At 42.8% G+C, this 22500-nt stretch overlaps 2 protein-coding genes across 4 annotated transcripts in view; one reads left to right on the forward strand and one right to left on the reverse strand.

The window, feature by feature from the left end:
• Window positions 1–6477: 6477 nt before the first annotated feature.
• LOC306775031 (tribbles homolog 2-like) lies at window positions 6478–13287 on the forward strand. Its single transcript, XM_079265237.1, has 4 exons — window positions 6478–6859; window positions 10320–10595; window positions 10964–11256; window positions 11394–13287. The coding sequence occupies exons 2-4, from the start codon at window positions 10320–10322 to the stop codon at window positions 11923–11925; spliced, it is 1101 nt and encodes a 366-aa protein (XP_079121363.1). The 5' UTR covers window positions 6478–6859; the 3' UTR covers window positions 11926–13287.
• Window positions 13288–13613: 326 nt separating this feature from the next.
• Window positions 13614–22500, reverse strand: part of atrip (ATR interacting protein) — a 9034-nt gene continuing 147 nt past the window's right edge. The window contains exons 1-18 of one of the 3 annotated variants that reach the window (XM_079266280.1): window positions 22425–22500; window positions 21651–22009; window positions 21161–21243; window positions 20709–20879; window positions 20519–20631; window positions 20096–20241; window positions 19894–19989; window positions 19044–19149; window positions 18519–18635; window positions 18049–18277; window positions 17575–17628; window positions 17169–17356; window positions 16479–16615; window positions 16238–16329; window positions 15999–16127; window positions 15840–15918; window positions 15508–15729; window positions 13614–14418 (exon numbers count right to left, since the gene is read on the reverse strand). The exon at window positions 22425–22500 is cut by the window's right edge and continues 147 nt beyond it. In XM_079266280.1, the coding sequence (XP_079122406.1) occupies window positions 14345–14418; window positions 15508–15729; window positions 15840–15918; window positions 15999–16127; window positions 16238–16329; window positions 16479–16615; window positions 17169–17356; window positions 17575–17628; window positions 18049–18277; window positions 18519–18635; window positions 19044–19149; window positions 19894–19989; window positions 20096–20241; window positions 20519–20631; window positions 20709–20879; window positions 21161–21243; window positions 21651–22008 (2394 nt within the window). In that variant the 5' untranslated portion in view covers window position 22009; window positions 22425–22500 and the 3' untranslated portion in view covers window positions 13614–14344. Of the gene's footprint in view, window positions 14419–15507; window positions 15730–15839; window positions 15919–15998; window positions 16128–16237; window positions 16330–16478; window positions 16616–17168; window positions 17357–17574; window positions 17629–18048; window positions 18278–18518; window positions 18636–19043; window positions 19150–19893; window positions 19993–20095; window positions 20242–20518; window positions 20632–20708; window positions 20880–21160; window positions 21244–21650; window positions 22010–22424 lie in introns of all 3 variants that reach the window. The other 2 variants (XM_079266281.1, XM_079266279.1) reach the window with 2 other exon arrangements.

Below are 22500 nucleotides of genomic sequence, written 5' to 3' on the forward strand. Positions count from 1 at the left end.
TGCAACACACCTGGGGAGACGCTCATGAAGACGACGAGTCGTGTTGAGAGGTTAATTTGCTTCATTCATAAGTCGTCGAAATAAAACAGGAGGGTAGCCCAAAACCACGAGGAGGCCGACAAGCAGGGACAGTTAGCCAGAACCAGAAATATCAATCAAGCCGACAATGACAAAGTGCGAAAGCAAAATAATTCTATTTATCGTTGTGTCCTTACCTGCTTTACTGACATTAACGTCAGAATGATCATCAAAGATTTCCTTCATCATATCTGAACAAAGAGCTTCACAATACAGGATAAAAACACTGTTAACATGAAAATAATGTGACGCCTCCGATGAAACATTTACTACAACAAAAAATCTAAATTCAGTTTCAAAATGCAGCTTTGATTGACATTTCAGTCGTTAAAAAGCAACTTAACGCCCCCTGAACATCTTGTTTTCGCTGCCCGTAGCCTAATTTAAAGAAAATCAAAACTGTAATAGCTTTAATGAGGAAATATACAGAATTAAAAAAAACTGATTAAATGCTCCAAAAGATCCTCACCAGCTGTTCAAGAGGTTAAGACACACTGCTGTTATATGTGTTGTTCATTATCTTATTGTCAATAATATCAATAATATTAACAATACAATTCGAAGACATGGGACTCCAAAATACATTCCAGTTCTTTCTTTAACAGACACAGTGAGGAGGTCAAAGGTCAGACTCCCCATCTCACACACACACACACACACACACACACACACACGCACACACACACACACGTACAGAGTCATGTCACAGTGGATGGAGTCGTCATGCCAACAGCAGACATTACTGCTGGTTTCATCACAGAGACAATCCCAGGCCGGCCTCACTGTATGTGTGTGTGTTTATAGAGATGTATTCCCCTCTCTCTAACACACACACACACACACACACACACACACACACACACAAAAAAAAGGTCACCAGGGATGATGCAAAACTGAGATAAGAAAATTAGCCTGTGTGTGTGTGTGTGTGTGTGTGTGTGTGTGTGTGTGTGTGTGTGTGTGTGTGTGTGTGGTGGAAGATTACAGACTGAAGCGAAGAAGCTGAGATGAGATCAGATTTCATATATTACAAAAAAACTCTTAATTTGTATTTGAATAGAAAATAAAATATATATTTCTATATATATTTCTTTATCATGAATCCGATTCAGAAGTAACTAGTAACTTAAAGGTGTTAAATAAATGTAGTGGAGGAAAAAGTACAATATTTGCCTTTGAAATCTAGTTGTATAAAATAGAAATACTCAAGTAAAGTACAAGGACCTCAACATTGTACTGAAGTACAGTACTTGATTAAATGTACTTGTGCTTCAATATCAGCGGAATGAGGAGTGATTTGCTAAATTAAGAAAGTTGATAAAATACTTGAAAGGACTTTAGTCCTTCCTCCAAAGCCACGCCCCCAAAATCATAATTATGAACGTGAAAAACAAACTGTTATTTTGCAAGCAGCTTGTGGAAGATTCAGACGAAGAGGAATGAGTGCACAGGCAGAATATCTGCATGCAGCCGGACAGGAAGCAGGCGTCAACCACCAGTTCTGAAAAGTGAAGCCAATGTGGAGAACCTTAAACTTGCATTCTCTTGACTCCTCTGGTTGCAAAAAGAAGTCATAGAAGTCGATGAGAAAATGACTCTACTTCTCTCTTGATTTATTCCCTCAGTAAACATTGTAAACATGAGTTTATGTCTCAATCTCTAGTTTCAAGTCTTGTTCAATACAGCATGATGTTCATTTAGTACATTATGGTCCATTTAGAGTCAAACAGACCATAAAGCAGGGGATGCTTTAGGGCGGGGCTTACTGTGATTGACAGGTCGCTACCAGAGCCGTACACAGCGTCTCCACCACGGCGTCATTCTTCGTCACCTCCGTTCACTATTTGCAAAAAAACACAAGATGGCGAGTTTAAGTATTTCTATTCTTCTCTTGACTTGTAGATAAAGCAGAATGCTGCACATTACAGTCTAATGTAAGGTCATTGAGTGTAAATTGAACCATTCTAAAATGGTATGTAACCACGTGCAAAAATGGCCGGTAAATCTATATAAAAACTTCAAGGTCTCGTATTGTGAGATTTTCACATCTTTTAAAAAAATCATCATCTTGGTCTCGGTGCTATATGAATACCGTGAAAGTATCAAAACGCTCAATTCATGGAGAAACACACACAACCCTCGGCTGACAGGAAGTAAACATGGAACCAAGCGGTTGCATTGCAATTCAGTTGAAAAGCGCTAAAACTGAATACAGGTAATACAGGTATATACACACAGACAGTGTGAACAATGAACTTTAAAGCATGTAAACATGAGCACAATATGTCTCCTTTAAAAACTCCTGGAGGTGAGTTGGGCTTAAACAGGTGAGACTAACTCGCCCACATGGCAGTAAGGTATTTGTCTAGTCACGCAGTATCAGCTTAGCTTTCAAACACAACGACAAATCTTTTTCTATCGGAAACGTTTGTGTTAGCTGGTTTAATCTGTCTTTAAAACACTGGATCAATAAGCTCGGGGATACCGTGACGTTGAATCCCCCCGAAGCTTAAACGGTCTCTTAAAGCGCCCTCTGTTCCGCACGTTCAAGATGCCCTGAAGCAAAACACAGAGAGAGAGAGAGAGCGAGAGAGAGAGACCACCAGAGCAGATGGCAGGTCTTCACACAGGAAATGGATTTAAAGCACATACACACTATCACGCACACACAGCAGCCTCACTCAGGCGATCAAAAGTTAAAGATCACAGCAGCACAGGTGATAATCCTGAAAACGAGGACAGTGTGAAAGACAATATGTGTGTCTGTGTGTGTGTCTGTGTGTGTGTGTGTGTGTGTGTGTGTTTCTCAGTATGTGTGTGTTCTCGTGGCGGGCCGTAGTTGAGTCAGACACTTGGCCTCTGATTTCATCACGTTGGTTATGAAAGAGACAGTAAAGTTTAACACACACACACACACACACACACACACACACACACACACACACACACACAGTGTTCATCATCCTCTGTTTCTTCAATATTTCATCATGTGGCGTAAAAACACACTAACCATGTGGAGATAACCTGCTGTGTGTGTGTATGTGTGTGTGTGTGTGTGTGTGTGTGTGTGTGTGTGTGTGTGTGTAACCAGGTCAGTTGGGCACCTGTCGTTTGGAATCTGTCCAATCAGAGCAGAGCTGACTACACACACACACACACACACAGAGAGAGAGAGGACCGGTAAATCTACATCATGAAGATAACCTCATTTCCGTTAGAGCAGCAGGCGTCTGTCTGCGCTTCCTGCTGGAGATTAATGTCTCACATGTCTCACGTGCCCATACGTCCATGTGAACACTCTGTATACTGACTAACATCACTGCACTCTAAACAACACACACAGTCCTCGCTCTGTGCACAAACCACTTGTTGAGGCTTACTTTCTGTAATGTAGGTTAACAGTCAAAACGAGTACATTTACTCAAGTAATGCATAAGTACAATTATTGAGGTACTTGTACTTAAGTACATCCAATCTATGCTACTTTGTACTTTTCTTTTCAACATTTCTTTGTTGTACTTTTTACTCCACTGTGTCTTCTTTTTGATAACATGAGTTACTCTACAGCTTCAGATCAATAATAAAGAGTACAATTGACAAATAAACTATGATATAGTATTGATAAAACTATAATTATACTCCTGTAATATAATATAAATTACTCTGAAATGGGACATACATAGTGCTTTTACTTTTGGTACGTTTTGAGGATACTTTACTAGTAGTACTAGAAGTAGGTCTTTACTTTTACAGACTTTGGAGAGGAGTGTCCCCATTCTAAATGATCACACAGTGTTATTGTGATTTAATTTGAAGCTATAATTACAATGTTCACATGCTGGCGTTTAGCATGTTCGTCATCTTTAGCATGTTAGCAGAGGTGTGATCTACGTCATATACAGTATATACCCGATACCGGTATATATTCTTACACACTAAGAAACTGCCAGCATTTCCATATTCACACAGAAAAATGTGCAAGGTTTCCCAAAATACAGGCTGTTTTCACAGCAGCCATATGCAGGGTAAACACAGGTGCAACTAATAACATTAACTATGACCCCGTTCCATTTAGTTGGGCCAGGTGCCTTTTATATTGTGCCTTGGCACTAAATACAACAGCACCATCATTAACTAATCCATTACACCTGTGCTTAACCTGCAATTATTTACAAAAATGGAGACAAACCACATTACCTGATCGAACAACAGGTGTCTTACACCTGACGTGGGTCACATGCACGCTCTGAGACAATCATTTCACACCATTTACCTGCTGTCCAAGCCACTTGTCTTTAAGTTCATCAAAACACATTTTTTGCAAAAACGTTGTAAATGAGCAGAAAGGGAGACAAATTTGCAAATAACTGCAATCTTTTATATTATATTATGAATATATGTCATCATTTCCCTTTAAGATGAGGATGTTAATTTTGAGCAATACAGTAGGAAATATTAAAGTTTTTTTCATATGATTTGCGATATCGCACATGAGCAATATTTTAGAAGTGATTCTGCATAACATCAACTGATAATCCGAAGTCAGGAGATCAACATGGAAGTTATTTAAATTCATCCTCACATGAATGTTTGTTATTTCATGACAATCCATCAAACGCTCGTTGGGATATTTCAGTCTGGATCAAAGTGGCGGTCGGACACGAGGTCACTCACCTGTGTGGTGAGACAGGCGAGGGAAACCCAGTTTGGAAAAAGGAAAATCGTGTCACACATGTCTGAATGTGGAACAAACTCTGGCGAACAGGTGACGTGAGCAGCTGCTGAGCCTCAGACCCACAGATTAAGGTCAGAGGTCAGCAGCTGGCTGCAGCTCTGCAGGTCACCTGTTCAGGTGTTATAAACAAGACAGTGAGGGGTCCATTTCTGTCAGAAGAGAACTTCATATCTATTATTTCATTTACTACTGTTTTCATCTCTTTTCTTCTGTGGTGCTACTAATATTTTTATAGTTTAATAAAGGATTCTGGGTAATAAATAGGAATGTCAAGGTAACTTTATTTGTATGTCACCTCTCAAACACAAAGCTCCTCTTCTGTGGAACCAGCTTCCCGTTTCAGTCCGGGGGGCAGACACACTCACCACATTTAAGAGTAGGCTTAAGACTTTCCTCTTTGACAGTGCTTATAGTTAGGGCTGGCTCTGGCTTGCCTTGGACCGGCCCATGGACAAACTGGTGTAGGCAAAAACTACAGGGGGACTTCCTACACTGAGCACCTCTCTCCTCCTCTTCTTCACCTCCGTCTGTATTGATGTCCCATTAATGCTCATTACTAACTTTACTTCTTCCCCGGAGTATTTGTGCTTTCTCGCCTCACAGGTTCCTGTGTATCCGGGTTGAACCTGGACCAGGTGTTGCCTCCTGCCGTGGTTGTGTCATACATTGAATGTGCTGTAATTACATTGAATGTGTTGTAATTCACTGTCCTGTTCTACACATGACATCATTGCACTTCTGTCCATCCTGGGAGAGGGATCCCTCCTCTATTGCTCTCCCACAGGTTTCTTCCTCTTTCCTCCCCGTTAAAGGGGTTTTTTGGGGAGTTTTTCCTGTTCCGATGTGAGGGTCCCGGGACAAGAGGATGTCAAATGTGTACATATTGTAAAGCCCTCTGAGGCAAAATTTGTAATTTGTGATTTTGGGCTATACAAAAATAAATTTAATTGAATTGAAAACATTTCAAAGTGCAAACCAAATGTACCAAAATACTGATTTTTGAAGGCACTACATCAACATTTGTGATTTTTGGCTTTTAATCTTTACACCAGTGCATCAGTGTATAATGTAATAATATATGATGTAATAACCTTTCATACGTATGAAACTATCAGCTGTTTTAAAGGAAAACCTCATATCTACTGCATTATAATACTAGTCCTGCACTTCTTTGAATTTTGGTAAGTATATTTGGATAAATAATACGTTTGTACTTTTACTCAAGATAACTTTTAATTGTAATAAACTTTATTTATACAACTGTTGCATTGATACTATAACAAAAGTAAAAGAGTAGCCTCCTCCCTCCACCACTCACAGTCAACATGAAGACTCATAACGAAACCGCTCCGTTGAGTCTCGTGTCTGTTTTCTGACGACTGATCGGCTCAGGATTGCAACATCTAGGCTCCGCCCCCCTGCAGGATGGAACAGCGCAACCAGACCTACCAACCAAACAGACCCGGAGTCAGTCCGAGTCCTCAGTGCACCGGAAAGTTCTGGAGACGAACGGGGTCAGAGCGGACCAGAGTCCGGGAGGGTCGGACTGGAGCTAACGCGGAACGAGACACGGATATTATTTCATTTTAAACTCCGGCGGACGGACAGAAGGGACTCGGGTTGACTCGGCTTTGTTCGCTTCAGCTTCGGAGATTTTTAAAAAATAGTTTCATTTTTAGTTTTTATTTAAAAACTAAACAAGTTTCGGTTATTTTATTCTTTTCACAATCAGAGAAAAAGCTTGAGACTGAAGAAACTGAACGAACAGCTGACTGACGACACGTTGCGCAACCGAGACAATAATAATACAACGAGACAAAGACGTCATCCCGGACGCCAGTTCTCCCAGTATCAGAGCTGCTGGTTCCAGTTCAAACTCCAAAGAAAACGTTTTATTTTTATGTCTTCAACAACTTCTGGCCCACAGACAGACAGACGGGCAGACCGACCATCGGCTCCACGCGGACTCGACCGGGTTTCTACTGAGTCTACCGGCTTCCTGTTGACCTGCAGACCGAACCAGTCCGTCTGTCTGAAGAGAAGAAGGTAAGAAACAGACCTGAGATCAGAGGTGGAAGAAGTACTCGGATCCTTTATTTTACAAGCAGCAGGAACACATTATACAAAAGGTCGTCCATTCAAGTCATACAAATAGTATCTTTAAAGTATATTTGAAAGTATAATCGGCACTCATTGTGCAGAAATACGAGTGTTAAATTCATATTTTTAGTTTACTTATGCTGATGCATTAGTGAGTAAACAGTATTATGTTGTACCTGATTAGGCTGGAGCCCTTTACATATTTAATGTAGTTTTTCGGTAGAAATGATCATATCTTACAAGTTCAACTTTTATTGTTAAATCTGTATTTAAAGTAAACAGCTGTCAGTTTCATGCAGTCGGTTAAAAATACCTTGAAGATGTGATACACATCAGCAGAGTACGCAAGTAAAGTACAAATACCTGAGTACAGTACTTTGAGTCAATACTCTTCTGTCATTTTACAGCACTGTCTGACAGCAGATGATAGTCCAGTAGAGTCCAGTATAGTGGAGCAGATTCTACTGGACTCTGCTGAGTAGAGTTAATGAAACTATAGAATGGTCTTCATCGCCCTCTTCATCATCGGAGGACGAGTGTGCTCGGCTGTCATGGAGATGTGTCTGTTGACACAAGAGCTCAGTAGCTTTTTTTTGCGGTTTTGACCTTTTGTAGACTTTTTGTCCGTGGCGGCACACTGTGTGAGGATTCAGTAGAGAGTTCTGGGAAGAAGCTAGTAAGTGGGGCCCTTGAGTTGAGATTGTTTGGTCAAAGTACTCTTAGTGAAAAGATCAAGAATAAACTTTGACGCTTTGATTGACCTGAAGGAAAAGCTTCTAAACTGCAGCTCGAGTGAGCACCAAGAACACAAATATAATCAAACAAAGTGAATTAGACTCAGTTATGATCGAGAGCAATAAATACATATCAATAAAAATGACTGACGATGAGCTGTTAGCGAGCCAGCTGGTCCAATCAGTAATCAGTCCACGTTTATCAGGCACCAACAAAGAAGACAAACTGTAGCAGGAAAAATATAAAGTATTATATTGTAAAATATGTTGAAGCTCTTGTATGAAAGTCAATCAACAGTAACAATTATCAGCAACAATGCTGATGATCGATTAGCAGTTTTCGTTATTTCTTTAAGCAGTTATTGCGACAAATACGGAAAATTCTGGCTTCTCAAATTTGAGTTTATTTTTATTTTTAAATAAACTGAATTCTTTGGGGGATTTTGGGCTGGTGGTCTGAGAAAATAAGACATTTGAAATCATGGCTAACCCTGGATTTTGGAAGATTGGACATTTTAACTCTATTTGCTAACGTTGTATAAATTAAAACCATTTATTAATTAAAAGGAGACAATAATTGGCGGATTAAACAATACTGAAAAGTTGCGGTTGAGTTTCAGGATGAGTTTGTAAAGATGTCAGAGAGCAGACGAGAGTTCAGTCATTTTAAGTCTCGGTGTTTACGTCGCAGGACGGAGAGATGCGGAAGAAGATTAAAGGACAAACGTGACATTTATTTAAATAAATGCATTTTTCACACGTGGCCCTGATCCTCTTCCGTAGAGAGACGATGTCAAACCGTCAAAGGGAAACCTTTCAGAAAGGCTGAGTCAGATACAAGAATAAATAGAGACCAGTAGAGTTCACATTCAAATGAAGAGAAAGTGAAACTGGAATTTTCAGGTTCTGTTCCAGAAGTAAGAAAAATTCCATCGACATTTGTAATAACTACATAAATCAAACCTCGGAACATAAACGGAACTACTTAAAAAAAAAAAAAAAAAACTAGCAGAGTGTTGGTGAATCATGTGGATGGTTCAGGAGAAGACGAGCCGTCATGAGTCTAATTGTTTTGGGAGTTGTAGTTGTTTCACTTCAATTTATTAAAATCACAAAAGGTTTTGAAGTCCTGCAGTGGTGCTGAAAGGTCTCAGAATATGGAACGTAAACCTGTCTCTTTAAGAAGATGGGTGACGGAAATGTGCACTGAAAGATCCAGAAGAGATCCAGTACAGTCCAGAACAGTCAAGAAGAGGTCCAGTACAGTCTAGAAGAGATCCAGTACAGTCTAGAAGAGTCCAGTACATTCTAGTAGAGATCCAGTACAGTCTAGAAGAGATCCAGTACATTCTAGAAGAGATCCAGTACAGTCTAGAAGAGATCCAGTACAGTCTAGTAGAGATCCAGTACAGTCTAGAAGAGATCCAGTACATTCTAGTAGAGATCCAGTACAGTCTAGAAGAGATCCAGTACATTCTAGAAGAGATCCAGTACAGTCTAGAAGAGATCCAGTACAGTCTAGAAGAGATCCAGTACAGTCTAGAAGAGATCCAGTACAGTCTAGTAGAGATCCAGTACAGTCAAGAAGAGGTCCAGTACAGTCTAGAAGAGATCCAGTACAGTCTAGAAGAGATCCAGTACAGTCTAGTAGAGATCCAGTACAGTCTAGAAGAGATCCAGTACAGTCTAGTAGAGATCCAGTACAGTCTAGAAGAGATCCAGTACAGTCTAGTAGAGATCCAGTACAGTCTAGAAGAGATCCAGTACAGTCTAGTAGAGATCCAGTACAGTCTAGAAGAGATCCAGTACAGTCTAGTAGAGATCCAGTACAGTCTAGTAGAGATCCAGTACAGTCTAGAAGAGATCCAGTACGGTCCAGTACAGTCTTGAAGAGATCCAGTACAGTCTAGTAGAGATCCAGTACAGTCTAGAAGAGTCCAGTAGAATCAAGTGTATATATGTGAGTGTGTGTGTGTGTGTGTGTGTGTCAGGGGATGACATTGCCGTGGTAACGCTGTGACTCAGAGTGTCAGAGTGAAAGCAGCGTCACCACAGCGACCGCAGGCTAAGAAAAACTTTATAGAACAACAGACACACTCTCTCACAGTGTGTGTGTGTGTGTGTGTCAGAGGATGACATTGCCGTGGTGACGCTGTGACTGTGTGTGTGTGCGCGTGCGTGCGTGCGTGCGTGGTAGGTGTTGACTGTATTTAAAGCCTGTTTAAACTGTAAACTGTTGTGCTCTGATGCAACGATTTGAAAGCTGAAGCGTCTGCCAGCTTACAGGAAGTTGCATCATGAAGCCTATAGACACGTTAGCATGTGAGCAGCAGAGACACGCGGGGAGATGTGATGCTAATACAACTCTTACTTACTGTATGTGGAAGTAGAACCGAGGAGCGTTTAGAGGAGGGAGGAGGCTCGTTTCTACCAGACAGTTTACAGAAGCCCCAACAACTTCTTATCTACATTAAAGTTGTTGCACTTGAAGTGATGATCTCGAAGATTTTCATTGAAATAAATGTCTGTTGCCAAATGAGGTAACGCAACAGTGATTGATGAAAGCTCTTGCTTCAGTATTACAAACTGGGAATCTCCTGCAGCCGCTTTACAGTAACAATAAAGCTTTAAGTTGTAACTAACCTGATGTCACTTGTCTCCTCCAATCACAGATGAGCATGGTCATGGCCGCAGCCCGGTCTCAGCTGTGTCTGAAGAGGCTAATGGACGAGCCCCAGGACATTGTGAAGCGCAAAGTAGCTCGTCTGGATCCGAACCTACCCGCCATCGGCCTATCACACTGCCTCAGTCCCAGAAGCCCCGCCCCCAAGTCCAACCAGAGCCAATCCCCATCCAGAGTGGGATCGTACTTCCTGTTTGAACGCTGCGAGGGGGAGAAAAGCTACAGGGCCGAGCATGCGCTCACAAAGCAGCAGTACACCTGCCAGGTAGAGTTACCAGTGTTACTCCTACTGCAAATACTACTCATACTATGTATACCACAAAAATACTGCTAATACTTCTAAAAATACCACATATCCTGCCAACAATGCAGCCGCAAATACTGCAAAATACTTCTGAAAATATTGTGAGACTGCATAAAATATTACTGATACTGCATAAAATGACTGTGTGCAAAATACTACAAAAACTCTGAAAATACTACAGATATTGCTAGTTATATTACCTATACTGCTAAAAACACTACTCATACTCCTAAAAATACTGATATTCTTGTTCCCGAAAAAGAATACTGTGGTTGATGGAAACACTACTTATACTTACCTGTAGTAATATATATATACCATGTTTACAGGTGCTTCCGCTACGTGGTTACCAAGAGCGGTTGGCGGCCTACGCCCGCATCGCTCACCACGACAACATCTGCGGCCTGCTGGACGTGGTGATTGGTCAGGACAGCGTCTACGTCTTCCTGCCCGGTCACTACGGCGACATGCACGCGTACGTGAGAAGCAGGAAGCGTCTCGGCGAGGAGGAGGCGGGGCTTCTGTTCGCTCAGATGCTGAACGCCGTGATGCACTGTCATCACCACGGAGTCGTCCTCCGAGACCTGAAGCTCCGCAGGTTCGTCTTCACTGACAAATACAGGTGAGAATTACAAAGTACTCTGATATAACACACACAAATACCAGTAGTAATACCTCTAACACTACTTTGACTACTATTAGTACTACAGATACTACTCTTGTCACTGCTGATGCATTGTGGGTCCTTCTTTTCTGCAGGACGCGTCTCGCTCTGCTTGGTCTCGACGACTGCGTCCTCCTGCACGGTAATCACGACGACGACTCTCTGACGGACAGACACGGATGCCCCGCCTACGTCAGCCCCGAGCTGCTGACCAATGGGAACGGGTCTTACTCGGGCCGCGCCGCAGACATCTGGAGCGTGGGCGTGTCTCTGTACACCATGCTGATTGGACGATACCCGTTTCAGGACACGCAGCCCGCCGCGCTGTTCGCCAAGATCCGGCGCGGGGCCTTCGCCGTGCCCGACTGGCTGTCGCCGCGAGCCAAGTGTCTGATTGGCTGCATGCTGAGGAAGTCGCCCGCAGAGAGGCTGACGGCGTCGGAGCTGCTGATGCACCCGTGGTTGACCGGTCCTCGCCCGACACATCACAACCCGAACAAGACGCACCACAGCTCGCACAAAACACTACAGAGTAATAAACAAGAGGACGATGACCAGGTGGTGCCGACGTGGACCAAAAAACACGAACACACGATTGTACTTTATACTTGTGAGGACCCACATTGATATATTTCATCCCTTTAGCCCCTCACTAAACTTCACCTAAACCTGATTCTAACTTTAACCCTAAAACAAAGACTGAACTCTTTGACTTCCTTCAGACAAAATGTCCCAGAGCGTTCCTAAAAATGTTCGTGAACAACCTTTTCTTCCAGAAGTCATTCGACAATTACTGAGATTATATCAACGCGCAATATTGTTGACTAAGACTAGACTAAAAATCGAGTCAAAAAAATTTAAACTTTTTGCTGACAAAAAAGGGGAAAGTTCATTTTTAAAATACTTTTTCCCCCCGCAAGTTAACAATGAAAACAACTGGGCTTTGGAGGAAGAAATGAAGATATTTTTGCCTGATTAAAAAGAAATATATATATATATATATATATATATATAAACAACTAACAAAAGACTATAATCTCAACAGTTTTCATGAACTAAGACTATAATACAATAGTTAAAAGATACTCTGTCAACTAAATCCTGACTAAAATAAACAGGATGATGTTGACGAAATGTGATAAAAAAATAATACATCTGACAGAAAAAAACAAATAAAGGCTGACAAAATTAACCCTAGTCCTCACAACTCAAACTGGTCCTCGCCAAGATAGACATACAAGTCTTACACACACACACACACACTACATAGACAGTCCGATCCTGGATTACTTGACGCGACCATCAGGTGCCTTCCTCTCGCTGCGTCTCAACTCACACTCCGACAGATTCACAACAGTCACCGGTTCCACCAGAACCAACGGTGTGTTCGGGTGCTGTTCATCAACTCGTGAAGTGATTGAGCTCCACTTCAACACCAGCTCACACCATCATTTCTGATGAAGACTCAACACACCATCGGAGCATTAAATGGAGACACAGCTACTTTATTTCAGTGTTCACGCTCCCTAGTGTTAGAAGAGAAGGATCGGTCAGTGTTGGAGACTTTCTGAAGAACAGAAATAGTTTAATAGTTTAACTGCCGCGATCACTGAAATATGTTTCACCTTCTCATTCTATGATTCTGTTTTTGTGGTGCTCTTGAAAACCATTATTCAGAAGAAGAAAAGAAATCATAATTACTTCAAATTGCTCTTTGTTTTCTTAAGACATGACATCTAATTTTCCCTGGATGTCAAATATGTTCATTACTGCAATAATAAGAAGAAAAAGAGGAACGGCTCTGATCAACCTTCAATTTGTGATGTTAAGAAAGCGATTCATGATATTTCAGAGCAACATTGTTAATTAAATCTCAGTTTAAAGGATGTCATAAAAGCACGTGTTGAATCATTATTACAAAATAATGAAGTTCTAATGTTGAGTGAACCACTTTAATCATATTTTGAATAAACACTCCATTCTTGTGTTTATCTGACTGACCGATGCAACCCAACAGACCTGCAGCCAGCCAATAGGATGCCTTCTTATGAACGCATCACTCAGACCTCAGTTACAGCAGAAGAATAAATAATGTTTCACAAGCTGTTCTGGTCCCGAACTGTTTTTGTTTTCAATGTTTTATTACTGGTGTTAGCGAGAAGCTCGATCAACAACACACGTAGAGTGTAGACACTACTCCTCTACATCTTCACATAGATAATCAGTTTGCTGCTTTATTAATCATCAGAATGTTAAATACAGATCCTTTAACGTACTTTCTCATTGGAAAAATAAAATTTCAGCAGCACGTGAGACAGTGTGCAGGAGTTCTTCTCAAGATTACCCTTTTACACTGAGATACTAAACTGCTGCTGCACATTGAGCAACAGAAGAAAGTATTGTTATAATTCAGTACAGAGTAAAGAATAAATCATTGGTAACTATTATCTCATGTCTAACATTAATCTATTGCATTAGCGAAATATTGTGAATATATTAACTCTCGCACAACAAAAGAAGGCTAACTGCCCAGCGGCATACAAAAACCCCACAACATAAACAAATGTTAGTGTTTGTGCAGATAAAACAAAGATATAAATTGTAAATGTGAGTTTTAGAGGTAGTGGCAGCAGATTTTGTAACCGCTGCACAGAGCCAGGCTAACTTTGTGCTAAGCATCGTATGAGGCAGTTAAATAAATGCATTGGAATTCAAAATATCAGCACTGGAAGGCATATTGATAATTATGGGGTCAAGACCTAGTATCCAGCGATAAGTAATGTATTAAATAAAGGTGTGAACGAGAGAGATACACCAGAGTACAGACTGGAGGAAGGAAAGAAACATACTGAACATGAACTCTGACAGCAGCACCGTTACGTTTTATTGTTAAATGTCATCAGACAGCAGAATGAATCCTCTCACTTTTCTCTCATCCTTCATTTCGGTCTTTGCCCTGTCCCCGTCTCAGCCTGAATTATCCATTCAACAGTCAGTAAACTGTCTTTTGTGTTCGCTCACTGGTGGAGTCAGTGGCAGCAGCCAATCAGGAGCCAGCATCAGTGTCCATGTCATCAGTGTCGTCGCCCTCCGAGCGGCAGATCTCCTCCAATGCCAGCTCTGACGAGACAGGAAACAGGAAGCGGAAAACACACCAGTCTGTTTACTTCTGAGTGGCCAAAAGTATGTGGACACCTGAACGGTTCCTGTGAAGTTATTTCTAAAAAGGACCTACAGGTTATTATTGTTGCTAGAAAACCATCAAATGAGTGCTAACAATAGCTTAACAGAAACCATGATCTGTACGCTACCTAATACGTAGAAAGTAGAGTTTAAATGAATGAAAACAACTTACCTGAAATATCAAGTATCGCACTAATTTGTCTGCTGTTTTATGTTCAGATTAAAGTAACTACGGTTTGTAAAGTCATATAGCTCCAGATATCCAGCAAAACTTTAATAGGTGTGGCATATCATGCTGTTCATGATAACGCAGGTATAAATCGTAATATAATAAAAATATATGTCATACCACAATGCTAACAATATTGTGACACCATGACAACTTACAGCAGCAACACAGGTGGCTGAAAGAGACAAGGCACCAACACTGACCTGATGAAGTGCATCAGCCACAGCGTGACCGATACACAGTAAATACAGTTTCCATGACATAATCAATTCTTACATCCATTCAGTCATGGCGGGTCGCCACTCAGTCTTAAGTGCCACAGCATCCTCTGGTTACGCTGCTTATGAATCATCCCATGAGCTCTACACAGTGACGTATAAACAGATTATAAATCTGTCTCTCTATCGGACAGCGGTGAGAGGATCATTCACAGAGTTGTACACTCTTCACTACATGGTCTTGTGTGTGCACCGTGTTCTGTGTTCTCTTCTTCTGTATTTACTTTATGAAACATTTAGGTATACAGCTTAGCCAACTGTGTGAGCAGTAACAGAGCTTCAATGAAGACAAATATAATGGGAAAGAAGTAGTTTAGTGCGACACATAAATGGTCATCTCGCAACTAAAGTGACCACCAGGTGACACATATCAGGATTTAGGTTCCGCTTTGAGGGATGCATGTTTGACTTTTACGAGAGAAAAAGCTGCAGGGATACGGTGGTTGAAATAAGCATATCATTTGTGTATATATATATATATATATATATATATATGCGAGTGTGGGTTTGTGTCTGTACCCTCGGTCTCGCTCAGCTCGGGGATCTTCCTCAGCGTGTCTCGGACGGCGGGGATCACCTGGTCGTACATGTGCAGCAGCGGCCTGCAGCTCTCCGAGAAGCTGCCGTGATGCAGCAGCAGCCAGTGCAGCAGCAGCAGACACCCTCTGAGCAGAGACACTGCCGGGCCACGCCACCACGGCAGCGAGGGGGCGGGGCACTTCTGCGAGGGCGGGACCAGGCCTGAAGTGGGAAAATCAACTCTGACTGGTAATCCATGATTTTAGAGAGTTTGTTGGGTGTAATGAACAGTTTCATGGTGAACATTTGCAGCCTTGTGTTTTAAATCTGACCTGTTGGGTCCGTCGGATCCTGAGAACCACAAAAGTCCAACCACTGACGATGGAAAACAATCACCACTGTCTGAACCAGCTGAGGGAGGACGAGGTGAGGTGAGAGGCTTGTGCAGAAAAGGGCAACACAAAGTTTAGTGTCACGACATGAAGTTTTACCTCAGTGTAACACTGACAGCTGCTGTGCTGGCTGCTGGTCCAGCTCTCTGCTTGGCGAGTCATCAGTCTGCTCAGCAAACGAACCACCTGAGACACAAAGACAATGACGTTCTCTGCTGAGGTTGCCCGCTGCACACGGTGGGAGGGACATCACAGTACTTCATATGAAGTGCTCGTTGGATCCCTAACCCTGTAGGGTGACGGAGTAGGTATGTCTCTGCAGTGTGTGTGTGTTTTACCTGCAGGTCCAGCAGAATCCAGTCCGTGTGTGTTGCCCATTTGTCTGGTCTGGTTCTGATGAACTGGAACAACTTGAGGAAAATACACGGGTCTAAAGGAAACAAAATAAAACACTGCTGCAGCGAGGTTCTTTCAAATCATGCGGAGCTGAATCCTAAACAATGGAGGGATCATTCAAAGCAAAACAAAGAAGAAAAAGCATCACCGAGAGGTTATGACACTGAACTTCAGATAACTCACCGTGCTGAGAGCAGAGCTGCTGAGCCAGCGTCTGGTGGTCGGAAATGGACGCCAGCACGGACACACTCCCCGAAACTGTCTGCCACCGGCATTCTGCTGACAAACACACACACACCACCTGCAACACACACTGCAACCTGAGAGAGAAACGCAGATGGTGTCACCAGAGTGAACTAATAAATCACTCGTTAACACTCAAAGAATTCATCATTTTAGTTATTTCTGCAGCAGAAAAATGCTTTTTGTCCCTTTACTGTTGCTCAGACTGAAGAATTCATATTTCAGCAGTTATTTATATTCTCTTGTTACGTCACCCTGGTGACCATGAATCACTGCAGGTCGGTTAAAAACAACTGTAACGTAAATGGAAAAGTCCTAAAACCGCACACTCCCTGCTCAGCCACTCCTCTACCTCCAGTAGTATTCCCCTCATGTGAGTGTTGCATCATACGTGTGTGTGTGTGTGTGTGAATGTAAAAAACAAAGTGTGCTGAAGTGTTTTCAGTTTCATGACACCTTCACTGCTTCCTGCAGCTCTCACAAATTGCAGACAAACTCAAACATTCTTCTTTTGTTGGTACCAGTTAAAACACGTGATCTCGGTTTCAATATCCGATGTTCAGAGTAGCTCGACTTGTGGACGGTGGTGTTAGACGAGGCCTGTAGTACATGTGAGCAAATCGCGTCTACCTGCCGGCATGCGTGTGTGGCGTCCTCTCGATGAGGACACACAGAGTCTTCATGGCATCGAGGACGAGCTCCTCATTCTGAGAACCAACACAAACGCCGCCGCGAAGCCCCGCTTCACACAGCCGCAACACTGACTGCAGCAAGGCATTCTGGGAGCACAGACCCACACCTGCAGCAGAGTGTTCAGTCTAAGAGCAGAGAGAAGGGAGGGAGGGGGGGGGAATTTCATTTAATTATCTAAGGGGAATTTACAGTGACAAAGCTCTCTGTTTATCTCAAACCTCCTGGACAAACAATATGTAGTTTCATATCACAAAGACTCACTCACTACATGGAGGTAAAGTTAATAAAGAAATATACAACACCGGAAAGTCTGAAGTGTCCATCAGAGTGTTTCTTTTTGTACCTTTATGTCTGTAACTCTGCTCTGATTCTCCTTTGACAACACAGCTTCCACCACCTGGGAGAGGAAACGAAGAAGTGACGTCAACTGTCAAATTAAAACCTCAACAAAGAAAGACTCACTCAGGCCGTGCTCAGGCAGAGAGAGCGTTTTCACAGCCCGGGGCGACTTTGTGTCACTTGTTTTCAATGAGTGAAGTGTTTTGTGTGCTGCTTGTTGCACACGTTCTGTCAGGAGAGCCCTGACTGCCTCGATGTAAAGGAAATACAACTCAGAGAGGAAAAGCGCCCCACGTTATAATCGTTTAACTTTGTGGTGTTTTCGGCTTGATAGACTGAATCAAGCCTTAATGTAACAGTGATGGAAATGCAGTGTCGTACGTAATGGAGTAGACGTGATATCTCACTGATTTAAAAGTCTTTGCATCAGGATGAAACCTTGAGATAAGATGCATGTCCGCATCGTCACTGCCGTCACCTCGTCACTGTGGGCCACCAACAGGTAGAGGAGCCTCAGAGCAGCCAAACCAGTGTCCTCCACGCTGAAACCAGTCAAAACAGCCTCATCCAGTCTCCCCAGTCCAGCAGCACTGCCCGCTGGGAGCGAGCTGCCAGCGGGGACGGAGCGGAGGGAGTCCAGAGCCTGACAGAGTCGAGACAGGTGAAGCTCCAACAGCGGGAGGAAGAGGACGGCTCCGGGACACGACCTACAAACGCATGAAATCATTGAGATTCTGTTGTTTTTGTTTCGATGAATGTTGTAGAAAAGGTTACTTCTGTGTGAGGACGGTATCTTAAATACAGTGAAACAGTAATAGTAATAATATTATTAAGACATGGCCTCGAGGACATCATTTGGCCACAAGAGGGCTCTGCTGTCCACAGAACCGTTTCAGCCTTCACTGTGTTCTGTTCTGGATTATTCAGTGATTCCGCGTCTCAGTCTACCTTTTGTTTCTGCCGTCTGCAGCTGCCGGTCGGTTCTGACTCAGCATGTTGAGTCCAGTTACAGCCAGACTCTGGAGAGGACTCAGAGCAGCTCTGGGAGCTCCACCTTCACCCCCACTGACACCGACAGCAGCGTCAGAGTGGAGCAGAAAACACAATGACATTTGATTTAAAGTCTTAAGTGTCAGATTTCCAAAGGATGTCTGGTGTGTTGGCTTTAGAAACAAACTCAAGGACCCTGATTTACACACACAGCATGATGCGTTTTCTCTTTGACTTGATTAAACCAGCGGGACTTCAATGAGCGTGAATCCTCTTTAGTACGATCTGTTGGTCCCTTTGATGCTTTGCTGAGGCAGCTGGGGGTTACATGCCTTGCTCGAGGGCACTTATTTAACCAATATCCATTTCTACTAAGTTACATCTACAAACACCTTCCCTCAAACTACTACAGCACTGTATTATACACACACATTATATCACTCGCCATAACCACCATGTTGTCATAGAGCGCCGGGTGTTTACCTGGATGTCAGGTGGATGTCAGTCAGACTCATGGAGAGCAGGTGAGACAGGCCGAGGCTGCTGGGAGACAAAGGCTGCCGTAGCAGCAACCCCAGCAGGACGCCACCTGGATGACAACACGGAACACACGCACAGATTACACAATAACAGACAAAATCCTCAGCAAACGCCGAGATATCTAAACTTTCAGTCCCTAGTGTGGGCCAAGCGCCAAAAACTGGATCCTACATTTCCCATAATGCAGCTGATATCCACCCTTCCCGTCTGGCAAATGCCCTTTTGTTTTAAACTTCAAGTCTCGAACCCAACTCAAGACCCCGATGATACCACTAAGACATCATTTGTGTTATTTAGAACCTTTAACTATCAACCTTTATGTCTGGAAAAAAAACCTCCTCTACTGTCAGAGAGGTGTTATCAGCAGATAGACTTGTGTGATATCAGAACGTGATATTAGAATGGTTTAACATATTTCTATAAAAACATTCGATAGTAAATTCTACAGTTGTTCTGCGTTCAGCCTGATAAACTGATCCAGTGTCAGTCCCTGGTTACTGACTGATGTTGGGTTGTGATTGATAGATTTACCAAATAAATTAAAAGCAACTCACAGGTGGGCTTCTGTGTGGAGCAGGAACAGTTTTTTTACTCATCATGTATTTAACATTTGAATCCTGTACACTTGTAATGTTACTAAATAATAAATATATCAAAACAAAATATTTAAAACATGTGTTGTTAAAGTGTGAGTGGGCCGACTTCTGAAATCTGTCAGGAAGATATTTTAATTTAACCATGTTGCAGGTTATTTATTTCCATGAAGTCTTATGAAGCAGCCCTGCAGACTGACCTCGGTGCTGCAGGTGTGCAGGTCTGAAGGACAGGAAGAGGTCCGGGCGAGACACTTCATGTCTGTCCCCAGATCTGCTGCTGGACCCCCCTCTGTCTGCTACAACACACAAACAAAAAAACAAACGAGTCAATCAAAACTTTGGTCCTCAACACGCCTGTTTCACCACCACGACCGCCATCAACTTCGTCATGTGACCCACCGTCTCGCCGTGTCTTCACCGGCGTCATTCTGGATGGGACGTGGGCTCCAAACATCTCCTTGGTGATGAAGCCATTTCCTGTTGGAGAGGACGTGCTGCTGCCGCTCCCATGATGCATCTGGGCAAGACAGCTAAGCACTTTAGGACTGAGAAGAGACAGAAAGACAGAGAAGCCAATCAGATCAGAGATGAGCGGATGACAATCAATCTGACTCGGTGTGAAAACTACGAACTTAGACTGGGGAACTAGACTGGGGAACTTAAACTGGGGAACTTAAACTGGGGAACTAAACTGGGGAACTAAACTTTAAATGTTGTTTTGTCCAACCCCAAAATACCCAAAGACATTTAGTTCACAATGATATAAAAATGGAGAAAAACATTTAATCAAATCTGTTGTTAGTAATATTGACGACGACCGACCTGTTTCTAGGCAGCGGAGAAGCCGTCTTGATTTTGTCTGAAGTGTGAAGTTTGGTCTTCATCTCGATGATCTCTGCTTCTTTAAACTGCAGCTCTGACTGCAAAGACTGAACCTGAACAGAGAGAACATGTCATTGTCGTGTTATTCTGAGAAGTATATGTACTGAACGTGTGTGTGTCAGCTCCTCACCTTCTTGCTGAACTCTTTCTCCCTGTCGCTCTGCTCTCTCCGTCTCTGGGTCTCCTGTAGGATCTGGTTCTGCCTCTGGCTCTCCTTCTCCTGTTGAGCTCCTTTCTGAGAGTCCCTCAGGACCCGGATCTCCCCGCTCTTCAACACGATATCCTCCTCCACCTCCTTCAGCTAACAATGTGCACATTCACCAGAACATATTTATAGAGTCTCCCTTTCTCGCTTTGTGCTGCAACTGCTTCACAAGCAACAGTCCCGCTCAACAAAAATATCAAGTCACAGAAAACTATAATGCTATATTCTTGCTATAAATGCTATAATCTTGCGTGCAAATGCAATATCTAATGCCTTGTTCTCTTCTCTGGTGATGTTGTTTTGTTCACTGCATTGATCTTGTGCCCGTTGGACGTTTTGATAAAAGTTGTATAAAGCGAGAAACCAGTGAGTCTCACCTTCCTCTTCAGCTCTGCATGCTGAGCCTCCAGCAGACTGTGCGAGTCTTCTCTGTCCGACCCAAACCGCTGCTGCCTGTTACCTGAACGCACAAAACAGCAGTTTCTCAATGTTCCACACAAACATGCAGAAATATACACAAGCTGTTTTTTTAAAAATAGGACACAACGTGGTTATTTGCTCCAGAGGAAGAGGCCCAGATTAGATGGATTTCACAGTTTAATTCTTTTGGACTCAGCACCTGGACGGATACATCTGCATATGTTTTTACATGACACCACGCGTTGACTCATTTGATGCCAGTGGAAGAATACAAGTAAGTAATCTTCAACTCTCATGGTTTATTTTCACTTCTGCTTTAGTCTACAACATCAACAATAGCTTCGTTAACACTTACTGATGAATTATTTGGATAACGATCAGCAGGAATTTAAAGGACAAATGATAATGCAGTTAAACTGTCAGCGATGCGTTCTGCTCTGAACTCACCGAGAGGCTCTCTGCTTGGTATCCCAGCATTCCCTCTGTTGTTGTTGCTGCTGCTGCTGCTGAACCCAAATGTGTTCTCGCTACTCTGATTGGTTGTGGCTCGGCTCACAGATTTGTTCTGCCCTGACGATTGAGGCCAGTTGGACCCACGGGCCAGCTCCATCGGTTTGGGTCCCGGTTTAATCTCAAGCCCAGGTGCAGGTGCAGCAACCGCGGCGACGGCCTGCGATGCAATGATGTCCATCTCATCCAAGTCGTCCTGGGTGAACTCGTCATCTCCAAACGGGTCATTGAAGGCCACCGCCGTCACTACATCCTGGTTCGAGCCTCGAAGGCGCTTGGTGGGGGGCCAGTTCATGCTGCGGGGGAGGAAGAGGAAAGAGACAAGTTAACTAGCTGCAAACAAGGAAATCAGTTCTAGTTGGCGAAACGTTCAGAGTGATTCAAATGTGTTGTAGCTCCTAAACCAAAAAGTACAACCATAACTGAATCACTCCGTCAGTCCAGTTTTAAGTCGTTAATTAAACACGTTACGTTCTTTGATTCACATACAAACATACTATGGCACCTCCACAGATCGTTACTCTTTCATATGCTCATTTTTTGCTACTTTCATCAACGCTTACACATGTTTGAGTCATAAGTATAAACTCTAAAAGACCATTCTTCGTCCATCATCAGCAAGTTTCAATGCTCTGCTCAGCTGATTTAATAGAAATGAACTGAAACCAGTGGCTACTGCCTTGCAGGAATGATGTGGGATATCTGTGTTACCTTGTCTCCTAGTCTCGCTCCTGTTAGCCGTTAGCTAAAAAGACAACTTAGCTGTAGCTCCAATTAGAAGTTGGCC

The sequence above is a fragment of the Melanostigma gelatinosum genome, assembly GCF_949748355.1.
Source record: "Melanostigma gelatinosum genome assembly, chromosome: 3".
NCBI lineage: Eukaryota > Metazoa > Chordata > Actinopteri > Perciformes > Zoarcidae > Melanostigma > Melanostigma gelatinosum.